We start from the raw sequence: 18,001 nt of genomic DNA, 5'->3' as shown, positions 1-18,001 counted from the left end.
CCAAACAAAAATCACTTCAGGAAAATCTTCCGGCTTAAACAATATTTTTCATCATAATTACTTAACTCTTTTGGATATCAAAAAAAAAATAAATAAAATAAAATAAAATGGTTTAAAGTATTCCTGACTTAATTAAACAGTTTTAAAATGGTATGTAATGTGTAGTATTATATGAAAAAATTAAAAAAAAAAGCAGTTTAAAAGCTGTGCAGCAGGAAAAAAAACGCAAGTATGCCAAAATTAATGGGATTAATGGGGTTTTCCTTTCTGGGCTTATACGGTAAGTAAGTACATTTCAATAAGATGGCTTCTTCTCATGTATTTGTTTTGTGAATTTATGAATTTAATATTAATATTGATTAACTAAAAAAAATAATAAAAAAATCATTAAACCAGCAAACCAAATGCGAAATACTAAAGCACGTAGACGCAGCACCAAAGTGCGTTGTACATATTTTATTTTTGTAAATTAAAAAAAAAAATAATAAAAATAAAAAATATTATTTTAAAAAGCGTAAAAAACTGCATTGTATCTGACAACAAAAAAAAAATAAATAAATAAATTTAAACAAAAAAAAAAGTAAAATTAACTCAAACTTTGACTCAATCGCATAAGCCAAACAAATTGAAATTTCTTAAACGCGCTCAACTTGACTTTGAGTCGCTGCATATATAAAGCGGGGTGGCATAAAAAATTCCATGTCATTTCAATAATTTCGGTCGTTGCGTTGAGACGTTGGCAAGGCGGTGACGAAAAGTGTGCTGTGTGAATTACTTTTAAACTAAACGAAAACGAAAGTGTTTAACACATTAATTCAAAATTCAAACTAAATAATTTCTACCGAAAAGTGCAAATAAAACTATTACTAAGCAAAATGAAAGCCTTTGTGTTGGCAAGTGTTTGTTTATTCAGTGTTCTAAGCGCTGGCTTGGCACAGTTCTCAAATGGGCGTGTATTGGATCCACCAAATCCACAACTGTGTGCACAAAGGATTATACACGAGAAGACACCCGATGGCAAAGGGTGAGTAATGTGAACTGTCTGTTTATTTAATATATTTAACAAATAAATCGTTTTAAAGAGTTTACAAAGTCTATTCCAAAATTCTATAAAAAATACTTTCTCTAAGGGTTCTTATAAGATTACTAAAGGTTTTGAGAAAAACTGCAATTTTATTAGTTTCATATGAATTAAAAATTAATATATTATATATATATATATATATATTATATTTATTAAATAATATTATATATATATTGTTGTATTATAAATAATTGTATATTGTATTCTGCAAAGCTTAATAATTTTCTCAAGAGTCTATTTTTCTTGAAGTTAAAATAATTTATTAGTTTGAAAAAAAAATAAGTGTAGATTTATATTTAAAGAAATTATTTGGTATTTAATATTTTAAATGAGAGGTATAATTGTAAAATATTTTTTTCTACTATTACATATATTATTGACAATATTAATTATATTTAACATAATACAAACGAATGTAAATAAATATTTAAGTTTCTGTTTTTTATAAAAAAAATGCAGAATACAAAAAATTTTTTATTTAATATTATTTTACTTTTTCAATTTTATTTAAACAATATATTTTTCTACATATTGTAATATAAAAATAGTTTTTATATTATTATTTATATTTTATTTATTTAATATTTAATGTAATATATACAAATATACCATATATAAATATTAAAGTTTCTGTTTGTTATTTTGAAATATATTTATAAAAAAATGCAATATACAAAAAGTTTTTTTTTTGCAATGTTATTTCAAGTTTTCAGTTTTATCTAAACATTATAGTCTTCAACATATTGTAATATAAAAATAATTTTTATATTGAATATTCTTATTTTCATAACAATTGTTTATTTACATTTTATTATTTAAAAACATTATCAATTATTATATTATATTATTATTATATTATTATTATTATATTATTATTATTATATTAATATAAAGTTTTATATTTAAATATATTTAAATATAATATTTAAATTTTTTTTTATTATAATATTTAAAATTTATTTTCTTATAAAATAATAAAAATATAAAATGTATAATAAAAAAATATTCCATAATATTCTATTCTATTCTAATATTTTCTATTATTATATATATACATATGTACTAATTTATTATTTTCTGCTTTTTAATTACAAATAAAATTAATATTTTTATATACATTGCTATCAACCCATATATATATTAGTTGTTTAAATGTATTTTTTTTACCAGTTTTCGTAATATTTTTTTTAATATAATAAAAGTTAAGAAAAAAGTGATCTAAAAAGTATATAAAAGCTGAATAAAAAAGATACAAAATTTTAAAAATGAAAATAAATTATTTTTATTAGATTTATTTATAATTAATATGAATAATAACTAGTAACTAAAGAATTATTTACGACATTTTCATTTGAATAAAATATGAATACTAAATAACTAAATTTACTTAAAAAAATTTAATTTATTTACATTTTTAACATTTACGTATTTTTTATTAATTTACAAATTTTATTTATATATTTTTATAAATTATTAAAAATAATTTCCAAATTTTTAATATAATATCGAAAGTATATAAACTATAAGGAAAATAGTATATGTATATAAAATAATAAATGTAAATGCATTAAAATAATATTACACTTTATTATGCATATTTTTTAAGTTTATTCTATATTTAAACTTATTCCGTAATCAAGTTTAATTTTATTTAAAATATTTATTTAATTTAATAGCATTTACTATTAGCCTAGAAAAAGTTTATTTATATCAAAGAAAGCTATATAAAAGACCTTCTGTGATATATTAAAGTATTTTAGAAAGAATAAGACTCTATTACCTCGAGTTTTATAACGACTTCTGATCTGCGATATATGTAATATGTCATAATATAAGTGTGATACTTTCTAAGTGAAATTATCTTAAAAAATATAAATATTTTAAAAATAATTTATGTTATGATTAGTATTTGTCATCAACCTGGAAGCAATTTATTTAATGATTCTAAGAAGGGGCTTAGTAAATATCAGAAATAGTTTGCTACTATGGGTCTATTAAAAGAGCTACTTTAAACATTTCTTTAGAAGGTTTTTAAATTTATATATTATAATTTCTTTGAGTGTGGGTGCTCACGGTAGTGATTCAAAGTAAAATATGGATACGTGATACAAATAAGGCTTGATTATAAATTATTCTTTACGTGTTATGAACTTGATGTATTGATAAAATATAAAAAACTTTGAAAATTTTTAAAAATGGCATTTGAATCATATTTTCCAAATAAGAATCTATAACTTTTACATTCGTGTGGGAGTCAGGTTTCAATAATAAAGTTTTTTCCATAATTTTTTGGCTTTTTGATTGCAAATTTTTGGAACAAATTTTACTTTAGCACCTTTTTTTAAATATAATCAAATAAGAAAATTTCTTAAACCATAGATAAACCATAGAATAATTATCTAAATGGATACTATTTAGATAAAGTTCCATTCTTTAGATATAAAACCTATACAATTTTTTTTTATTTTTTTTGTAGATAAAATATTAAATTAATTATATTATATTTACAAATAGAAATATAAATAAACGTAAACATTCTTTTTAGCTATAGTTGAGATATCATAAAAATATCTAAGTAATAAGTATTTTTATTTTTCTTAAAAAAAATCTTTATGCTTTAGGAAATATAAAAAATACTTTACGAATATAATGCAGAGATTTTCAATATTTAATATTTTAATATATTGTATATTTTTCAATATATCTATATTTTTTCTTTTAAATATAAAACCTCTACATTTTTTATATTTACTATGAAAGTTGACTATAACTGTATGATTCGCATATATCTGTCCTTAGAAATTATATATTAACATTTTGTATGTATATGTTATTAACATTTTAACTTTGTATGTATATTTATTTTAAAAATATTATTATTTATTCATAAGATTATGCATACAATAAATTTAATTGAAAAATAATATAAAAAAAACTTAAAAAAATAATATACACCTAATAAATCAATTGCAAATTTTTTTAACTTTTAGCCATTTTTAATAATTGAGATTATTAATTATAATTGCACAAATATAATACAGATTTATTTAATATTAAAAAAATTACTTATCCAAATTATTTATTAATATCTTAATAAATATAATTTATTATTTAGATGTTTAGTCTTAAACCAAAGAAGTTATACTGAGAAATTAAAAAATATATACTTTTTATTATTTTTTTGCGTTTTGTTTTTATTTGTCTTCAGAACAATAATTATTAAAATAACTAACATTTTTAATAAAAATATCATCTTAAAATATGGAAAGCTAAATTTTATTTCCAAATTTCAATTAATGAATTTTTCAAACTAAAACTAATTTTTTATTATCGCTAATTGCTCAGGAAAACTAATAACTCTTTAAAACGTTTATATATTTGAGGTAAATAAAATATATAGATAAGAGCAGTGCTGAATGAATCACAACGATCATTATAGTCAAGATAAATTAAAAGTTCTCTACTTCTTTTCATTTATTTTTATTTCAATTTTATATTAAATTTAATTTATTTTATAACATATTTTAGTTACTTCTTCTCATGGCGTGACCCTAACCTTAAGGGAGTTGAAGAAGATTGGTTGAGTGCAAGAAACTACTGCCGCAGACGTTGTATGGACTCAGTTTCATTGGAAACTAGTCTAGAAAATGAATGGATTAAACAACGTGTGGTCACTGAAAATGTAAGTTCAAAAATTTACAAATAAAATTAAACATTTTAAGAGAATAATTATAGCCAAAAAAGATTATAACATGGTAAACTACATAACATATACTAACATTTAGACTAATAAAAGAATTTATTTAATATGCATGCATTAAAGACATGAAGTTGAAGAATTTAAGTTTAGACTTATCCAAAAATCATTTTAATTAATGCACAACATACACTTTTAACCAATGCTTAAAATATCAATGTATCTACGTATATATAGTAAAAGCATATAAATATCCTAAGTCTCTACCTGCGTTAGAATTGAAGATTTTTTAGCATAATAATATGTTAACATTAAAGATCTCATTGTTCATTGTTAACATATATGCATTTTAATAGTAATTATAATCATAATCAGTCAAGCAGTTAAGTCTCAGTATTTTACAATATAAAAATCAGAACTTAGCTACATCTCAATCGAATAGATAGTTTTATGGAGAGCTTTTGAAAAGTAGTGAACTACAACAATAAAATTATTTTTATATTATTTCAATTAATTGAATTTTCGGCTGACCGTACAGCTGTTTCGAGTATTGCCAAATACTCTTATATTTAATTATTCTTAAAAAAAATTTTTGAGACTGTAAGTACCAGGAATTGAACTCGTACCCTGTCATATTTAAAGCTCAGAGTCAGCGTTCATTAACCAATTAACCCAAACCCGTACTGGACTTCTATGTGCGCACATTTTTCTGAAGTTTTGTTAATTTGCTGTGAAATTAACCAAATATGCTAGTTTCTATTAAATATAATAGTCACTTCCATCTTAACTGACGTTAAATTACAACTTATATTAAAAATATATGGTCTTGCTTGTGCGTATCGTGAAGTGACAATAGCATGACTCTTCGTGTTTCGTTCTTAGATTAGGTTCTATACATAAGAAAGAATAACATAAAATTTTGTTGACATTGACATTTTGTTTGTTGTTGTTCTCCACATCATCAGGTGCATAATTAATTAAGATTCTGTCATAACAAGCGATTATATGTGCTCAATTAGGATTGGGTTTGCTAGTCCATTGCAGGAGCCTAAATTATTAATATATTTGATTCGAATATATCTTTTTATTTATTTCATGTAACTTATATATATACCTTATTATCTTGTAACTTATTATATACTTATATATGTAGATATTATAAATAAACTATACATTTATAAAATATATTACTATTTTATATTAACGCTGTTCTCTTTTAATCAAGGCACAAGAATTCAATTAATTTTATTTTAAAATTAATTAAAATTAATTGAAAATCAATTATTGTTTCCTAATAAAATGGCCTTACCTCAATAATATAACAAACTGTTTAAAAAAATGATTAATAATATAAAGGAAATAAATTAATATACATTTCTCTCGCAAGTAAATATTCGAACAGAAGACTTAAGCAACAAACTTGCCAAAAATGATATACATAAATTTTTTCGTTAGCATAAAAATTCTTCACACTTCTACCAATTAATAATGCCATAAATGCTTAACAACACCAAATATATGAAAGTGAAAACCGTTAAAAATTAACACTTTACAAATTTTTTTGTAAAGTATTTAATTTGTATTTATATTATTCATTAGAGTAAGAAATCGTCATATTTGGTATCATTTTACACAGAAACTCAAACAAAAATGATCACAAGCACAAAAGATTTCATTCATTAATTTTTCTAAAATCGAAAACATTAGCTTTTTTTTCTTTTTCCATCTACTTTTATTTATAGAGATTTCTTCCGTTAATTTTTTTCTCTTTTTTGGTCATTAAATCGGCAGTTGTTGTTGAGTATCTGAATGGGGATTATGTCACTTTCTATTGAATAATTTTTTGTTTGCGAACAATTTATCAAATACTCAATCAGCTGCATAATTAGTGTATGATTTTTGAAATACATATTTCAGCTTCTCGGTATTCAATTTTAATTAATTGCCTGCACATTTGTGTTACTATGTCAAAATTTGTATATATTATTTCGAATTGTGGACTTACAGTGTAAAAAGTTGAAAAAAAAGTTTAGAGATTTAAGCTAAAAATTTATATTGACGGACTTTTTATTGGGTTGAATTTGTATTGAAATTTATTGTTTTTAAGCACAGTACGTACATTAAATAAATATGTTAATTTAAGTAAATATATTAATAAAATTACTTTTCAATTTATTTGCAAAAATTATACTTCATTAAAATTTTTTTTTTTAATTTTGCATCTTTATTGCAATTAATTTGTTTTCATTTAATTAGCATTTAAATTACATAAAATTTATATGTTAATAAATGTCAAAGTGCAAATAAATTTTTTTAAATTTAAGTTAAAATTAATTTTTATACACCTGAAACAGCTATAAACTGCTATAAAAATTTAATAGGTCACCAGATAACAAACCTTTATGCTGGTTTATCAAAAGTAATAAATCTATTATTTAGTATGTTAATTTGCAAATTAATGAATAGCATTAACTTCATTCAACTGTACTCGTAGTATTAATTTTTATTTCTTATAATCATCAAATTAATGTAGTTAGCATATTTGTAATATTTCATTTAAATGCTTCTTATGTGAGGATTATTTTAATATCTTTGAATAACACGTATATGTAGATGCTATAGCACCTCAGTGGCTACCTGTTGTCCATTTCTCACTTCCTATCAATTTCCAAATTCCCACGTCTGTAATTTACTACTTTAAGCCAATTGAAACAAGAGTGAAAGTGACACCGTGCTTGGCTCCTCACCTTTAAAACCCTATACCAAATGACTTCAACTGAAACAGTATCGAATTATCTAAAAACGTGTAAGAGCATATCGTGTTGTAATTTAAAACTTAACAAAGTCAAGAAAAAAATTAAAAAAATTATAAAAGATTATAAAAAAAATTAAAAAAAAAAGAAAATCACTCAGTTGGGTGATTTGAAGAGTCGAGATTTCCGTCATTAAGCATGCATCAGCCGCAGAAGTGCAACCTCAACAAAACTCCTTGATTAAGTTCAATGTGAATTTCATCTGCTCAATGCATATTTTCTTTTTTGTTTTTTTGGTGTATCGAATCGGTTGCATGTTGGGTTCCACCAGAATTGCATCATGAATTGCATGTTGTTTGCCTCCTCGCCTGACAAGTTTCCAGTAAGCAAACACAGAGCGCTTATTACCGCTTTATTATATATTATTTTCCGTACAAAATAAAATTTTGCATTGTTGCATTGGCAGACACCAAAAAATCGAAAAAATCGAAAAAATTGAAAAAATTGAAATAAAAATTAAATGAAGACGAAAATTTAAGATGAAAACCGTAAAATTTGTATAGCAAGTTTCCAACTGCAGTTGCGGAATTACGTATTAAATGATCTGTGTGCAGTGGAAGATTATGCAATATTTTGTAAATCGTAAAGAGATTTTGCAAAGAAGATTTTCGAAAACAGCCGCAAAGGAAAGCATAAAATTTAATTGAACATAGCGGATCTGTTCGAGATATTAATCGAAGATGCATCTGCAACAGTAGCGGATTATTATTTAAAAAAACCTAAAAGTCAGTGTAAATTCGCGTCTACTTAGTGTTAATGAGAGAGAGAGAGAGAGATTTTTATGTAAATATTTCCAACTTCAAACTTCGATATATCAAATACTAGGCTATATGGATATATGGCGTAATGGAAGTTATTCAAAATGGCTTTATTTACTAAAATGCATTATAAACTAGGTTTGCTCGAATAATCGGCGACGTGTCATAAAAATATTTAGATTTTATTTAAGTAAGTTTCAATTGAAAGTGATAGGATTAGTTTTAATGTAAACAGCTAGCAAAATTTATACCTATTTCTGTAGAATTATACAGATGTGTTCTGCTAATCACTTCTGATCCAAATTAGATCCCAATTCAAACACGATCTTCTGTTAGTCATGTTGAGTCGATTTCATTATTCTTCCAAGCGTATTACATCAAAACAAATTATTAAATCACTCGTTTTAATTACGTAAATACTATTTAAAGAAAGTGTTCATTAAAGCAACTCAGTCTAGCCCGCTAAACGAAGCCAACAATTAACAATGTTGCCAACTTGCTAGTAATTGTGCTTTCGGAGTTGTAAAAGTTAGGGGAAGAACTTTTATTGAAAATGTAAGTGAAATTTGTTTAAATAAGTATTAAAAAAACATAACATTTATTGCTATCAAGCCAACAACCGTTGCTTTTGCGTAGAAAATTTTGCAAATAATTTATTTTGATTTTCTGTTAACTGCTGAGCATATTTTCATCAGCTGTTCGTTGTTTTGATCCGAAAACTTATCCGAAAAAAAAACACTTCCAGCAACCGAATACCTATGATTTTTTTTCAAACGCTGATTGGTCGCACTATAAATCCTTATTGGAACATACCGACTCCTCTCCGCCAACTTACACAATTTTGGCTAGAGTTTTAACTTTGTTCCATCTTAAATAAAGTTATTTCATCTCAGCATTTATTAAACAGTACTTGATTATATGTGTCCTCTGCTTATTAGAGAGGACTTAACTGCAGTGTGTGTTTGGCAAAGTTATCATCATTCTTCTCAGCGTTTTTATGAGAATCCATTGACATTTTCCTCTCTTTTTTTTTCCGTAACGTCAAAGGATGCAGTAAAGCGGTCACATAGCTCCCAACCCTTTCAAAATATTAGGTCTGAAGATTTGAACAGTACAGTGAAGACAACTATTTTAAATTAAAGATTATCAACTTATAAAAATATCATGTTAACTTTTTAAGGAAGAGTGACGCATCTTATGACGAAAAGAAAGTATTTAAAAGTTAGAAGGGTTCAAATAGAAATGAACAGACAACAACAAAGAATTAGTTAATTTATTGAAATTCGCTTGACCATACAATGCTATTTCGAGTATTACCAAGTACTCACCATCAATGGTCTTAGAAAATATTTGAATATTTTTAAAAAGAAGTTTATAGTCCATATACAATTGGTTTGGACTGTAAGTCCCTGGCTTAGAGAAGCGATGATTAATATAATTAGAAAACAAAATTATGTACTCTCTTATATATATTAAGATAGAAATTTAGATACCAACTGCAAAAGATTGGAAAGATATTTAGCGATCCAAAACATAAATTAAGAAATTTTAAATTATCCAAATACGATATTCCATAAAAACATTGATTGTTTATGGCCATGAAGAGAAAGTCAAAACATGCGTAATAGGCTTCAACAAACGTCGTCAAACCACTGCAATTGAGGTGTGTTGCTGTAGGTGATAATATGTCATGACATTGGTTAAGGCAGCGGTAATCACAGTTTTTTTGAGGAACTAATTCCGCTGTAATGTACATGAGTCTCTTATGTATGTACACAACTTATTTACAAACTTATGTCTTTAATTTCGAATAATTTTTTTGCTAAACAACGCTGAGCCCATCGCTAAACTTTGTTTATTTATTACTATTTAATGTCTAAACAAAGCCACGTATTAACCACGTATTGTCGTTTTTACGGCTATTGTCGATTTTATTTGTCTTTTATGCATTGTTACTGAGTACGTAGAAAATTGGTGTCGTTTGAGGTGTTCAACAATTTTTATGCATGTAAAATAAATAAAAATTTCTACTTGATTTTTCTCTTTGTATGAAGTTTTGGATATCCGAAACTCTATGCCGACAATGCTGCCGGGAAAATATTGGTGTCAACGCATTTTTTCTCGTACCTTTATTGTTTGGTTAATGACTTATTCAGTTCATGGACATGGTTATGAGGCGAAAACTGTTTGGAATTCAAATACACTTATCTACACTTTTTAAAAACTCATTTTCAATTGTGCGGGTTCAACGGATATTTCGAAAAACCATAAAAAATTGAACTTTCATCACATTATGAGTAATAGGTATACTCGAATGTTGGGTTCATAAACTTGGTACTATAAAAAAGAAAGTAATTAAAATTAAGTGTTAGGTTAGGTTTGGAGTGACATCCGTTGGCACTAAAGAAAACTTAAACTTAAGTTAAATGAAAAACTATAAAAAAGTCAACAAACCACGGATATCAACTACATATATCATCAGATAATTAAAATGTCATTAATCATAAATATTTGAATATATTTTCAAACAAAATATATTTTCAAACTGTACATTAACCTTTAAGGTATTACATGGAATTATACTTAGGAAAATTTTCTTTAGTTAAATTAACAATTGCTCATTTTATTCAATTGCAGGTGAAATACATTTGGACAAGTGGTCGTCTCTGCGATTTCAAGGGCTGTGAACGTCCCGACTTGCAACCCACAAACATCAATGGTTGGTTCTGGACAGCTACACTCCAAAAGCTTGCACCCACAACTGAACGTTCACAAGGTGATTGGTCACCTACCGGTGGTATCGGTCTACCACAACCTGATAACCGTGAATACAAGCAAAATGGTGCACCCGAGAACTGTTTAGCATTACTGAATCAATTCTACAATGATGGCGTCAACTGGCATGATGTTGCCTGCCATCATAAGAAATCATTCGTCTGCGAAGAAAATGATGCCCTCTTGAAGTATGTCCGCTATACAAATCCCAACTTACGCATTTAGATTGGTCTAATACCAATATAAGAACTCACACATAAACAAATATAAATGTTCATTAACTCAAAAAGTTATTTAAGACAAAACCAAAAATTTCATATTTAATTTTTTTTTAATAAAAAATTTTCGAAACTTCACTTTTAACTCTCAAAATTTACGAACATTTGTACTCTTCGTTCGATTGTGAACAAATCTCTAAACTGTCCACACTCATAATTTAGTTTAATTATTTTTTGTATTAATTTATGATTTAAATAATAAAAAAAATTTATGTAAATAATAATTGATGCTTTTTAATTGTTTAATATTTATGTGTGTAAACATACAATTATGAAACCTCATTAGCATATTTTTGTATGGATTTTATATTAAAAGTGACATTAATTGCTGCATATTTATCGAGTTAATTGCGTTGGTTTAAAAGTTGTGTAAAACGATTATAAGCGCAGAGATATCTATATAGTTTGGTAAGTATAATAGAATTTAGGAAATAAAATAAAAACAGAAGAACAAGAAAATACACAAAAAAATGCACAATTTCCTTACAGAAAAATAGACCATACCAGTAAAAAAATAGTGAATAGTCATTAAAGTGCTATCCCATAAGTAATATCCTATTATTTGGTATGTTAAAAATTAATTGTTTTGTGAAAAAACACTTTATCAAAAAAGATATGTAAATTAAAAGACATCCGATATACGAATTTATCTGAACATATTATCTGAGCCATTGATGCAGATAATGTTCAGATACATAACCTTTAATGGGTTCATTATTCCATTATTATTTCATATTTTCTTAATGAAATAGTTGTTTACATCACTTTAAGGAGGTCAGGGATCCCTTCCGTGGGAAAGTGTTTTACCATTTATACCGACCGTTCAAAAACTAGGAATGGCGTAGAAAGTGATGTTTTCTCCTCAAGGCTGAATATATCCTCTTATTATAGGCTTTTCGATCATTGTAGTGGTTTTCAGGCAGACTTGATCGTAATTAGGGAAGCTATAGCTTGTCTAGAAGTAGATGATATACTTGATAGGACTATATACATACTATGGGACAGTCAAGCTGCTTTAAAGTTCTTGAGTTCAGTCCAGTGTACATCTAGGACAGTCTTTGACTGCTACACATCTCTAAATAAGATGTCGATGCAGTTCAATATTTTCCTAACCTTGGGTCCCGGTCATAGGGATATTTTCAGCAATTGCAAAGCAAACGAGTTTTATCTTTTATGTAAATATGTAAATATTTTTTTTCACCCTATCTTTTTTTAATAAATTTTACTGATTTGCCAACAATTGAGAGTATATCATGTCTTCTCAAAGTTTTTCTTCTTTTGATCTCTTCTGTATATTTTAACTAACAGAATATTAATATATTGATATATTATATATATGTTATATCATATAATATATATATGCATTAATATATGTCTTCAATTTTGTCAATAGAGTACTTATTTCACTATCACAAATCACAAATCACAAATACCGATTACTTTATGTTCCAGTGGGAACATATTCTGCAACACTAACTTAAAAACAGCTGTCAAAAATTTAAATGACATTTTAGACTTTGTTTTCTGTGAAGTTGTCAACAAATACGCAGATTTTGTTTGCTCTTATCCCGTAAATTAAAAAAATGGATATTGGTGAACTTTTATCTTTTAAAGTAAGTTACTTTTTAATTTTATTTTTTATAATTAATAATACGCATCGCTTTTTACGAAAAGCCTGAATCTACACCAAAACGTCCCAACGAAGAGGACGATGACCCACCAGAAGTGCCGACAAAACGTGAAAAGCGTATGAAACGCATTGCTCAAGCTAAGGAGGCAGCTGACTTCGTTAAACCACAAGCAGTGGATCGTGTACCGGGTGATTTATCGCTGTTGAATCCTGAACTTACTGAAGAAGATCGTATGAATATATTAAAATACGTTGAAAGCGAAGAAGTAGATGGTGAAGTTTTGGATGAAGTTGGTTTAAAGAAATTAATTCTACTATTCGAAAAGCGTAATTTAAAGAATCAAGAAATGCGTATTAAGTATCCAGACAATCCAGAGAAGTTTATGGAATCGGAAGTAGATTTGCATATGGTTATTCAAGAACTAAGAGGAATTGCTATTGTGCCGGATCTTTATCCGTTACTTGTGGAATTACATGGTGTTTCTAGTCTTTTGGAATTGCTTGCACATCCAAATACTGATATAGCAGTGGCCATAGTTGATCTTTTACAAGAAGTTACTGATATGGATATACTAGGTAATAAAAATATATAAATGTTATTTAGAAATTCAATTAAAGGAGATTTTTTTTTAGGTGAGAGTGAGGAAGGTGCAGAAGCACTTATTGAGGCTCTGCGTAGACAACAACTCTGCGCATTGCTCGTACAAAATTTAGATAGACTTAATGAGGAAATAAAGGAGGAATCCGATGGTGTGCACAATTCTTTATCAATAATTGAAAATTTAGCAGAAATGAGACCTGAAATTGTCAAAGAAGCTGCTCAACAAGGTTTACTAGCCTGGTTACTTAAGAGAATTAAACAAAAAGCTCCATTCAATCCAAATAAATTGTTTTGTAGTGAAGTGATTTCCATACTCATACAAAATTATGAAGAAAATCGCCTCTTGCTAGGATCACTTGAAGGTATTGACGTCTTGTTGCAGCAATTGGCTAGCTACAAGCGTCATGATCCATCAAGTAACGAAGAACAAGAATATATGGAAAATTTATTTAATTGTTTGTGTTCAGCACTTTTGGCTAAGGAAAATCGTGAACGTTTTTTGAAAGGTGAAGGATTGCAATTGATGAATTTAATGTTGCGTGAAAAGAAAATGTCGCGTAATGGTTCATTAAGAGTACTAGATTTTGCTATGATGGGACCAGATGGACGTGAAAATTGTAATAAATTTGTTGATATTTTGGGTTTGCGCACAATTTTTCCGCTTTTCATGAAAACACCAAAGCGCAACAAAAAACGTTTATTATCGTCTGATGAACATGAAGAATATGTTTGCTCAATTATCGCCTCAATGCTAAGGAACTGTAAGGGTGCACAACGTCAACGTCTTCTTTCTAAATTCACAGAGAATGATCATGAAAAGGTTGATCGTTTGTTGGAATTGCATTTGAAGTATTTGGAAAAGATGGAGTCAGCTGATAGAGAAATTGATCAGCATACTGTAAGTGGCCACTATATTCTTTTTTAGTATAGTAAGAGCAAAATTAATTCTCTAGAAAAAAGCATTGCGAAAATGCGTTTTTTATGAAAACAAAGTATTAATAGTAACAGTATAACCCGGTTCATTGTGCAGTTAGTGAAAACGAGTACATAAAAAAAACTTAAACATATAGAGATTAATTTCTATATTTACAATATATTGCCACCAAGAGTAATTTCTTAGTACAGTTACAGTTCCCAGTAATAGTGGAATTATAATTAATGGTAGTTACTGTTCTTATCCTCCGATGCAGTTTATTCTATTATTCTATATTACTTAAATATAGAAAAATAGACATATCGATAGATAAATTGGTTACTGAAATACATTTTGGTGAAATTTCACTTTATGTGCTTATGCCCTGCGATTGTCAGGAAAGAAATCTAGTACCCTTCATTGCTTTCAAGAACGGTCGGGTCTACGTCGCGAAGCCACTCGTCGACTAAGTGCCGTTCGACACCTACCAAAAGTGTGTGGTTCAGGTCCCAGCGGGATACAACAACAACAATACCAACAACCCTTCATTTTAATTTTATTGAATCAATTGACGGACAATTAGATTTGTCGGCAGCCTTAATTTATTGTCTAAATTATATAGTTAGTTAGTTAAGGTAGAGGGAGGACGAGTCCTTTTCAATTAGCCAAAAGCCGTTTTGAATCCACAAAAACCTCGTAATAGTGGATAGTAGGTAGAAGGTCAAACTAGAACCAGCCAGAGGCAATAACAAAGGCAAGAATCTGGCTAATGCTAATGCTGGAGATATCGTCAAGTGAATTGAAGAAATGGGCCCCTAAAAACTTAGTTCTGTTCTGGCCAAACCTGGACATAGACACATCAGGTGTTCTGGTGTCATTTTGTCAAGAGCTGGTAGACACGCACTACAAGAGGTACCACAGGGTAGGCCGAGTCTAGCTCCATGCCGTCCTATGGACCAGTGTCCTGTAAAAATAGATATTAACCTAGATACCTCAAATTTTTTTCTACAGATTAACTAAATTATATAAGTATTCTAGGTTATCTAAGTATACTCTCTCTAGCAATGCACCAATTAATCTTAAAGGTTACAGTTTACAATATTCTTTTCTAATAACAATAAATTTTTACAAAACCAAAATTTTGCAAAAAAAGGGGTCTAAGAAATTTTATAAATATTACTTATACTTTTTAAAACTAAAATATATTTATAGGATCCTGAAGCTGATGAAGGTGATATAGAAGATGCTAAATACGTCAAACGCTTAACTTGTGGTTTATTTACCTTAGAGCGAATTGATTACATTATTTTAGAGGCAAGCGCCTCTTCAGAAACTGTCAAACAGCGGGTATTACAAATTTTGAATCTACGTGGCGCTTCTATGAAGACCATACGTAGCATTATGAGAGGTACGCATCAATATTTATTTAAAAAAAAAATACCAAAATTAATTAATTTGATTTTTTTAATTTTCTTTAGAATATATTGGGCATATGGGTGATGATGGTGATGCCGAGTGGAAAGCAAGTCAACAGACATATATACAATCGTTAATAGATCGTTTTTAAATCTGTTGTTAAGATATTAAACGTCAATTTTTTTTAATTTAACTAAACCGATGTAAACAATCAAATAAATTAACAAAATAAACAAATATATTATTACATTATTGAAATGTTTTTTAAATGTCTGAAATTATTAATACTATTTTTAGAAAGAAGAGATATATATATGACAAAGGCTTTAATAAACTCTACCGTATTTATAAATACATACTTTACATGTATTACACAGGAGAGATATCTGTTTATGAGTGTATCAGTTTAAATTCTGCCGATTAATTTTAGTAAACGAATCAAAAATATTATGCGGGATGCGGTATTCGGTCTAAAAATCAGTTAATATTCTTTAAAGTTCTTACAACGTAACATCGGACGGATTGTCATCGGCATCTATTTTCTTTGCTTTTTCGAGTTAAAGAGAACATCCATAAACTGTTAGTGTTGATGTTACATAATGAATCAAATAATGGTTATAAGTGTGGATGTGCCTAATTACTGGAGTTCTTATCTACACAGATGATCAGCATATCTTGCTGCGCCGAACAGGGACAGTGCCAATAGCTGACGTGAAGCTGTAATAATGACAAAGAAGAAAGGAAACAGCAACATATTTACTATGGGTAGATTTAAAGCTCTTACTAATGAACAGCTCTTTGATCATATAGGTGTAGATTATATGTAATCATAGAGTAAATCTTTATTTACTTACAAAGCTTTCCTATACTCATTTGTAGAACATTCGTATAAAATAAAATTTTTTGTAAATTTTTAAATATGACTTTCAATTTTTTATAGTGTGGATATTCAAGTTGTACTTGGTTCTCTGATACCCTATATGTTCAAATCGAGTACTTGTTTGAATTTATTATATATGTAATGAATAGTTCACGAGTTCTTCTATTATATGAGACAAAAGTAGATCGCGATGTATTAGGTCTGTTGTGATAACCAGTATTCCCCATAATATTAGTAAAATGACTATCGTTCGTAATAGCAATCAATATTATAGTTTGTTCTTTTTTATTTTTAGTATATAATAATTTAATTACATTTTATATTTATTTTGACTATGACTGGCAATGAATCATAGGCATAGCTATGAATAATAAATGCATATCCCACTTAGCAGCTGTCAATTTTTAAATTCACTTATCTACTGAAATTGGCATTTGTTATTATTTTTATTACAATCATAGTTAGAAGGACTTGAATATTAGCTGTCTGTGACATTGTTTCCACTAGTACCATGTTTAGTTATTGAAAAATGTCCCACTTCAGCTATAACTAGAAAAGATTTGATCTTCAACTAGAGATTTGATTTTCAGTTAGAGATTTGATCTTCAACTAGAGATTTGATCTTCAGCTAAAGATTTGATTTTCAACTACAGATTTGATATTCAGCTGAAGATTTAATATAAAACTAAATATTTGATCTTCAGCTAAAAATTTGATCTATAGTTCCTGATTTGATCTATAGTTCAAGATTTGATCTATAGTGCAAGATTTGATCTATAGCTAAAGATTTGATCTTTTCTACATCGATTTTTGACCACTCTGATTCGTGACTGTAATTCTTTGTAAAAAATTCTTTTTTTTATTATTCAAATACAAAGCCTTCCCCAAGGATATGTAAGAACGATTTCATGCTTTCCATGCATAGTATGTAATTATTGGTTTCTGATAGGTTCGACCGTACTTTAGTCTTATTTAAAAGACTGTGACCAGTTATCACTTGAATTATTGTTTTTTGGTTTAATCTATTCAGAATCTAAAAATATTCTATTACATATTCTGCTTTTCTCTCCAAAGTATTTTTTTATTTCCAAAAAAAACGCTCTATAAAGTGGAAGCAACTTTAGTACTATTTCAAGTCATTACTTTTTCTATAGAA

At 27.3% G+C, this 18,001-nt stretch overlaps 2 protein-coding genes across 2 annotated transcripts; both read left to right on the top strand.

Moving 5' to 3' along the window:
* The first annotated feature begins 569 nt into the window (after positions 1 to 569).
* On the top strand, positions 570 to 11,546 carry LOC119679967. Its single transcript, XM_038092571.1, has 3 exons — positions 570 to 1,024; positions 4,613 to 4,766; positions 10,990 to 11,546. The coding sequence occupies exons 1-3, from the start codon at positions 876 to 878 to the stop codon at positions 11,350 to 11,352; spliced, it is 666 nt and encodes a 221-aa protein (XP_037948499.1). The 5' UTR covers positions 570 to 875; the 3' UTR covers positions 11,353 to 11,546.
* Positions 11,547 to 12,907: 1,361 nt separating this feature from the next.
* LOC119679965 (beta-catenin-like protein 1) lies at positions 12,908 to 16,211 on the top strand. Its single transcript, XM_038092566.1, has 5 exons — positions 12,908 to 13,018; positions 13,080 to 13,611; positions 13,669 to 14,534; positions 15,762 to 15,957; positions 16,028 to 16,211. Exons 1-5 carry the CDS (start codon positions 12,989 to 12,991, stop codon positions 16,114 to 16,116), a joined length of 1,713 nt encoding a protein of 570 aa, XP_037948494.1. The 5' UTR covers positions 12,908 to 12,988; the 3' UTR covers positions 16,117 to 16,211.
* Positions 16,212 to 18,001: the final 1,790 nt, after the last annotated feature.

The sequence above is a fragment of the Teleopsis dalmanni genome, chromosome 2, assembly GCF_002237135.1.
Source record: "Teleopsis dalmanni isolate 2A chromosome 2, ASM223713v2, whole genome shotgun sequence".
Classification (NCBI taxonomy): Eukaryota; Metazoa; Arthropoda; class Insecta; order Diptera; family Diopsidae; genus Teleopsis; species Teleopsis dalmanni.
The sequence above is the reverse complement of the archived record's forward strand: the minus strand, read 5'-3'. Positions and strand labels throughout refer to the sequence as shown.

What these genes read in the sequence shown, in the direction of transcription:
- LOC119679967 (XM_038092571.1), top strand. Translation starts at nt 876, where the DNA reads ATGAAAGCCTTTGTGTTGGCAAGTGTTTGTTTATTCAGTGTTCTAAGC. An exon ending in AAGACACCCGATGGCAAAGG is followed by an intron (nt 1,025 to 4,612) that starts GTGAGTAATGTG and finishes AACATATTTTAG; the next exon opens with TTACTTCTTCTCATGGCGTG. An exon ending in AACGTGTGGTCACTGAAAAT is followed by an intron (nt 4,767 to 10,989) that starts GTAAGTTCAAAA and finishes ATTCAATTGCAG; the next exon opens with GTGAAATACATTTGGACAAG.
- LOC119679965 (XM_038092566.1), top strand. Translation starts at nt 12,989, where the DNA reads ATGGATATTGGTGAACTTTTATCTTTTAAA. An exon ending in GTGAACTTTTATCTTTTAAA is followed by an intron (nt 13,019 to 13,079) that starts GTAAGTTACTTT and finishes TTTTACGAAAAG; the next exon opens with CCTGAATCTACACCAAAACG. An exon ending in CATACGTAGCATTATGAGAG is followed by an intron (nt 15,958 to 16,027) that starts GTACGCATCAAT and finishes AATTTTCTTTAG; the next exon opens with AATATATTGGGCATATGGGT.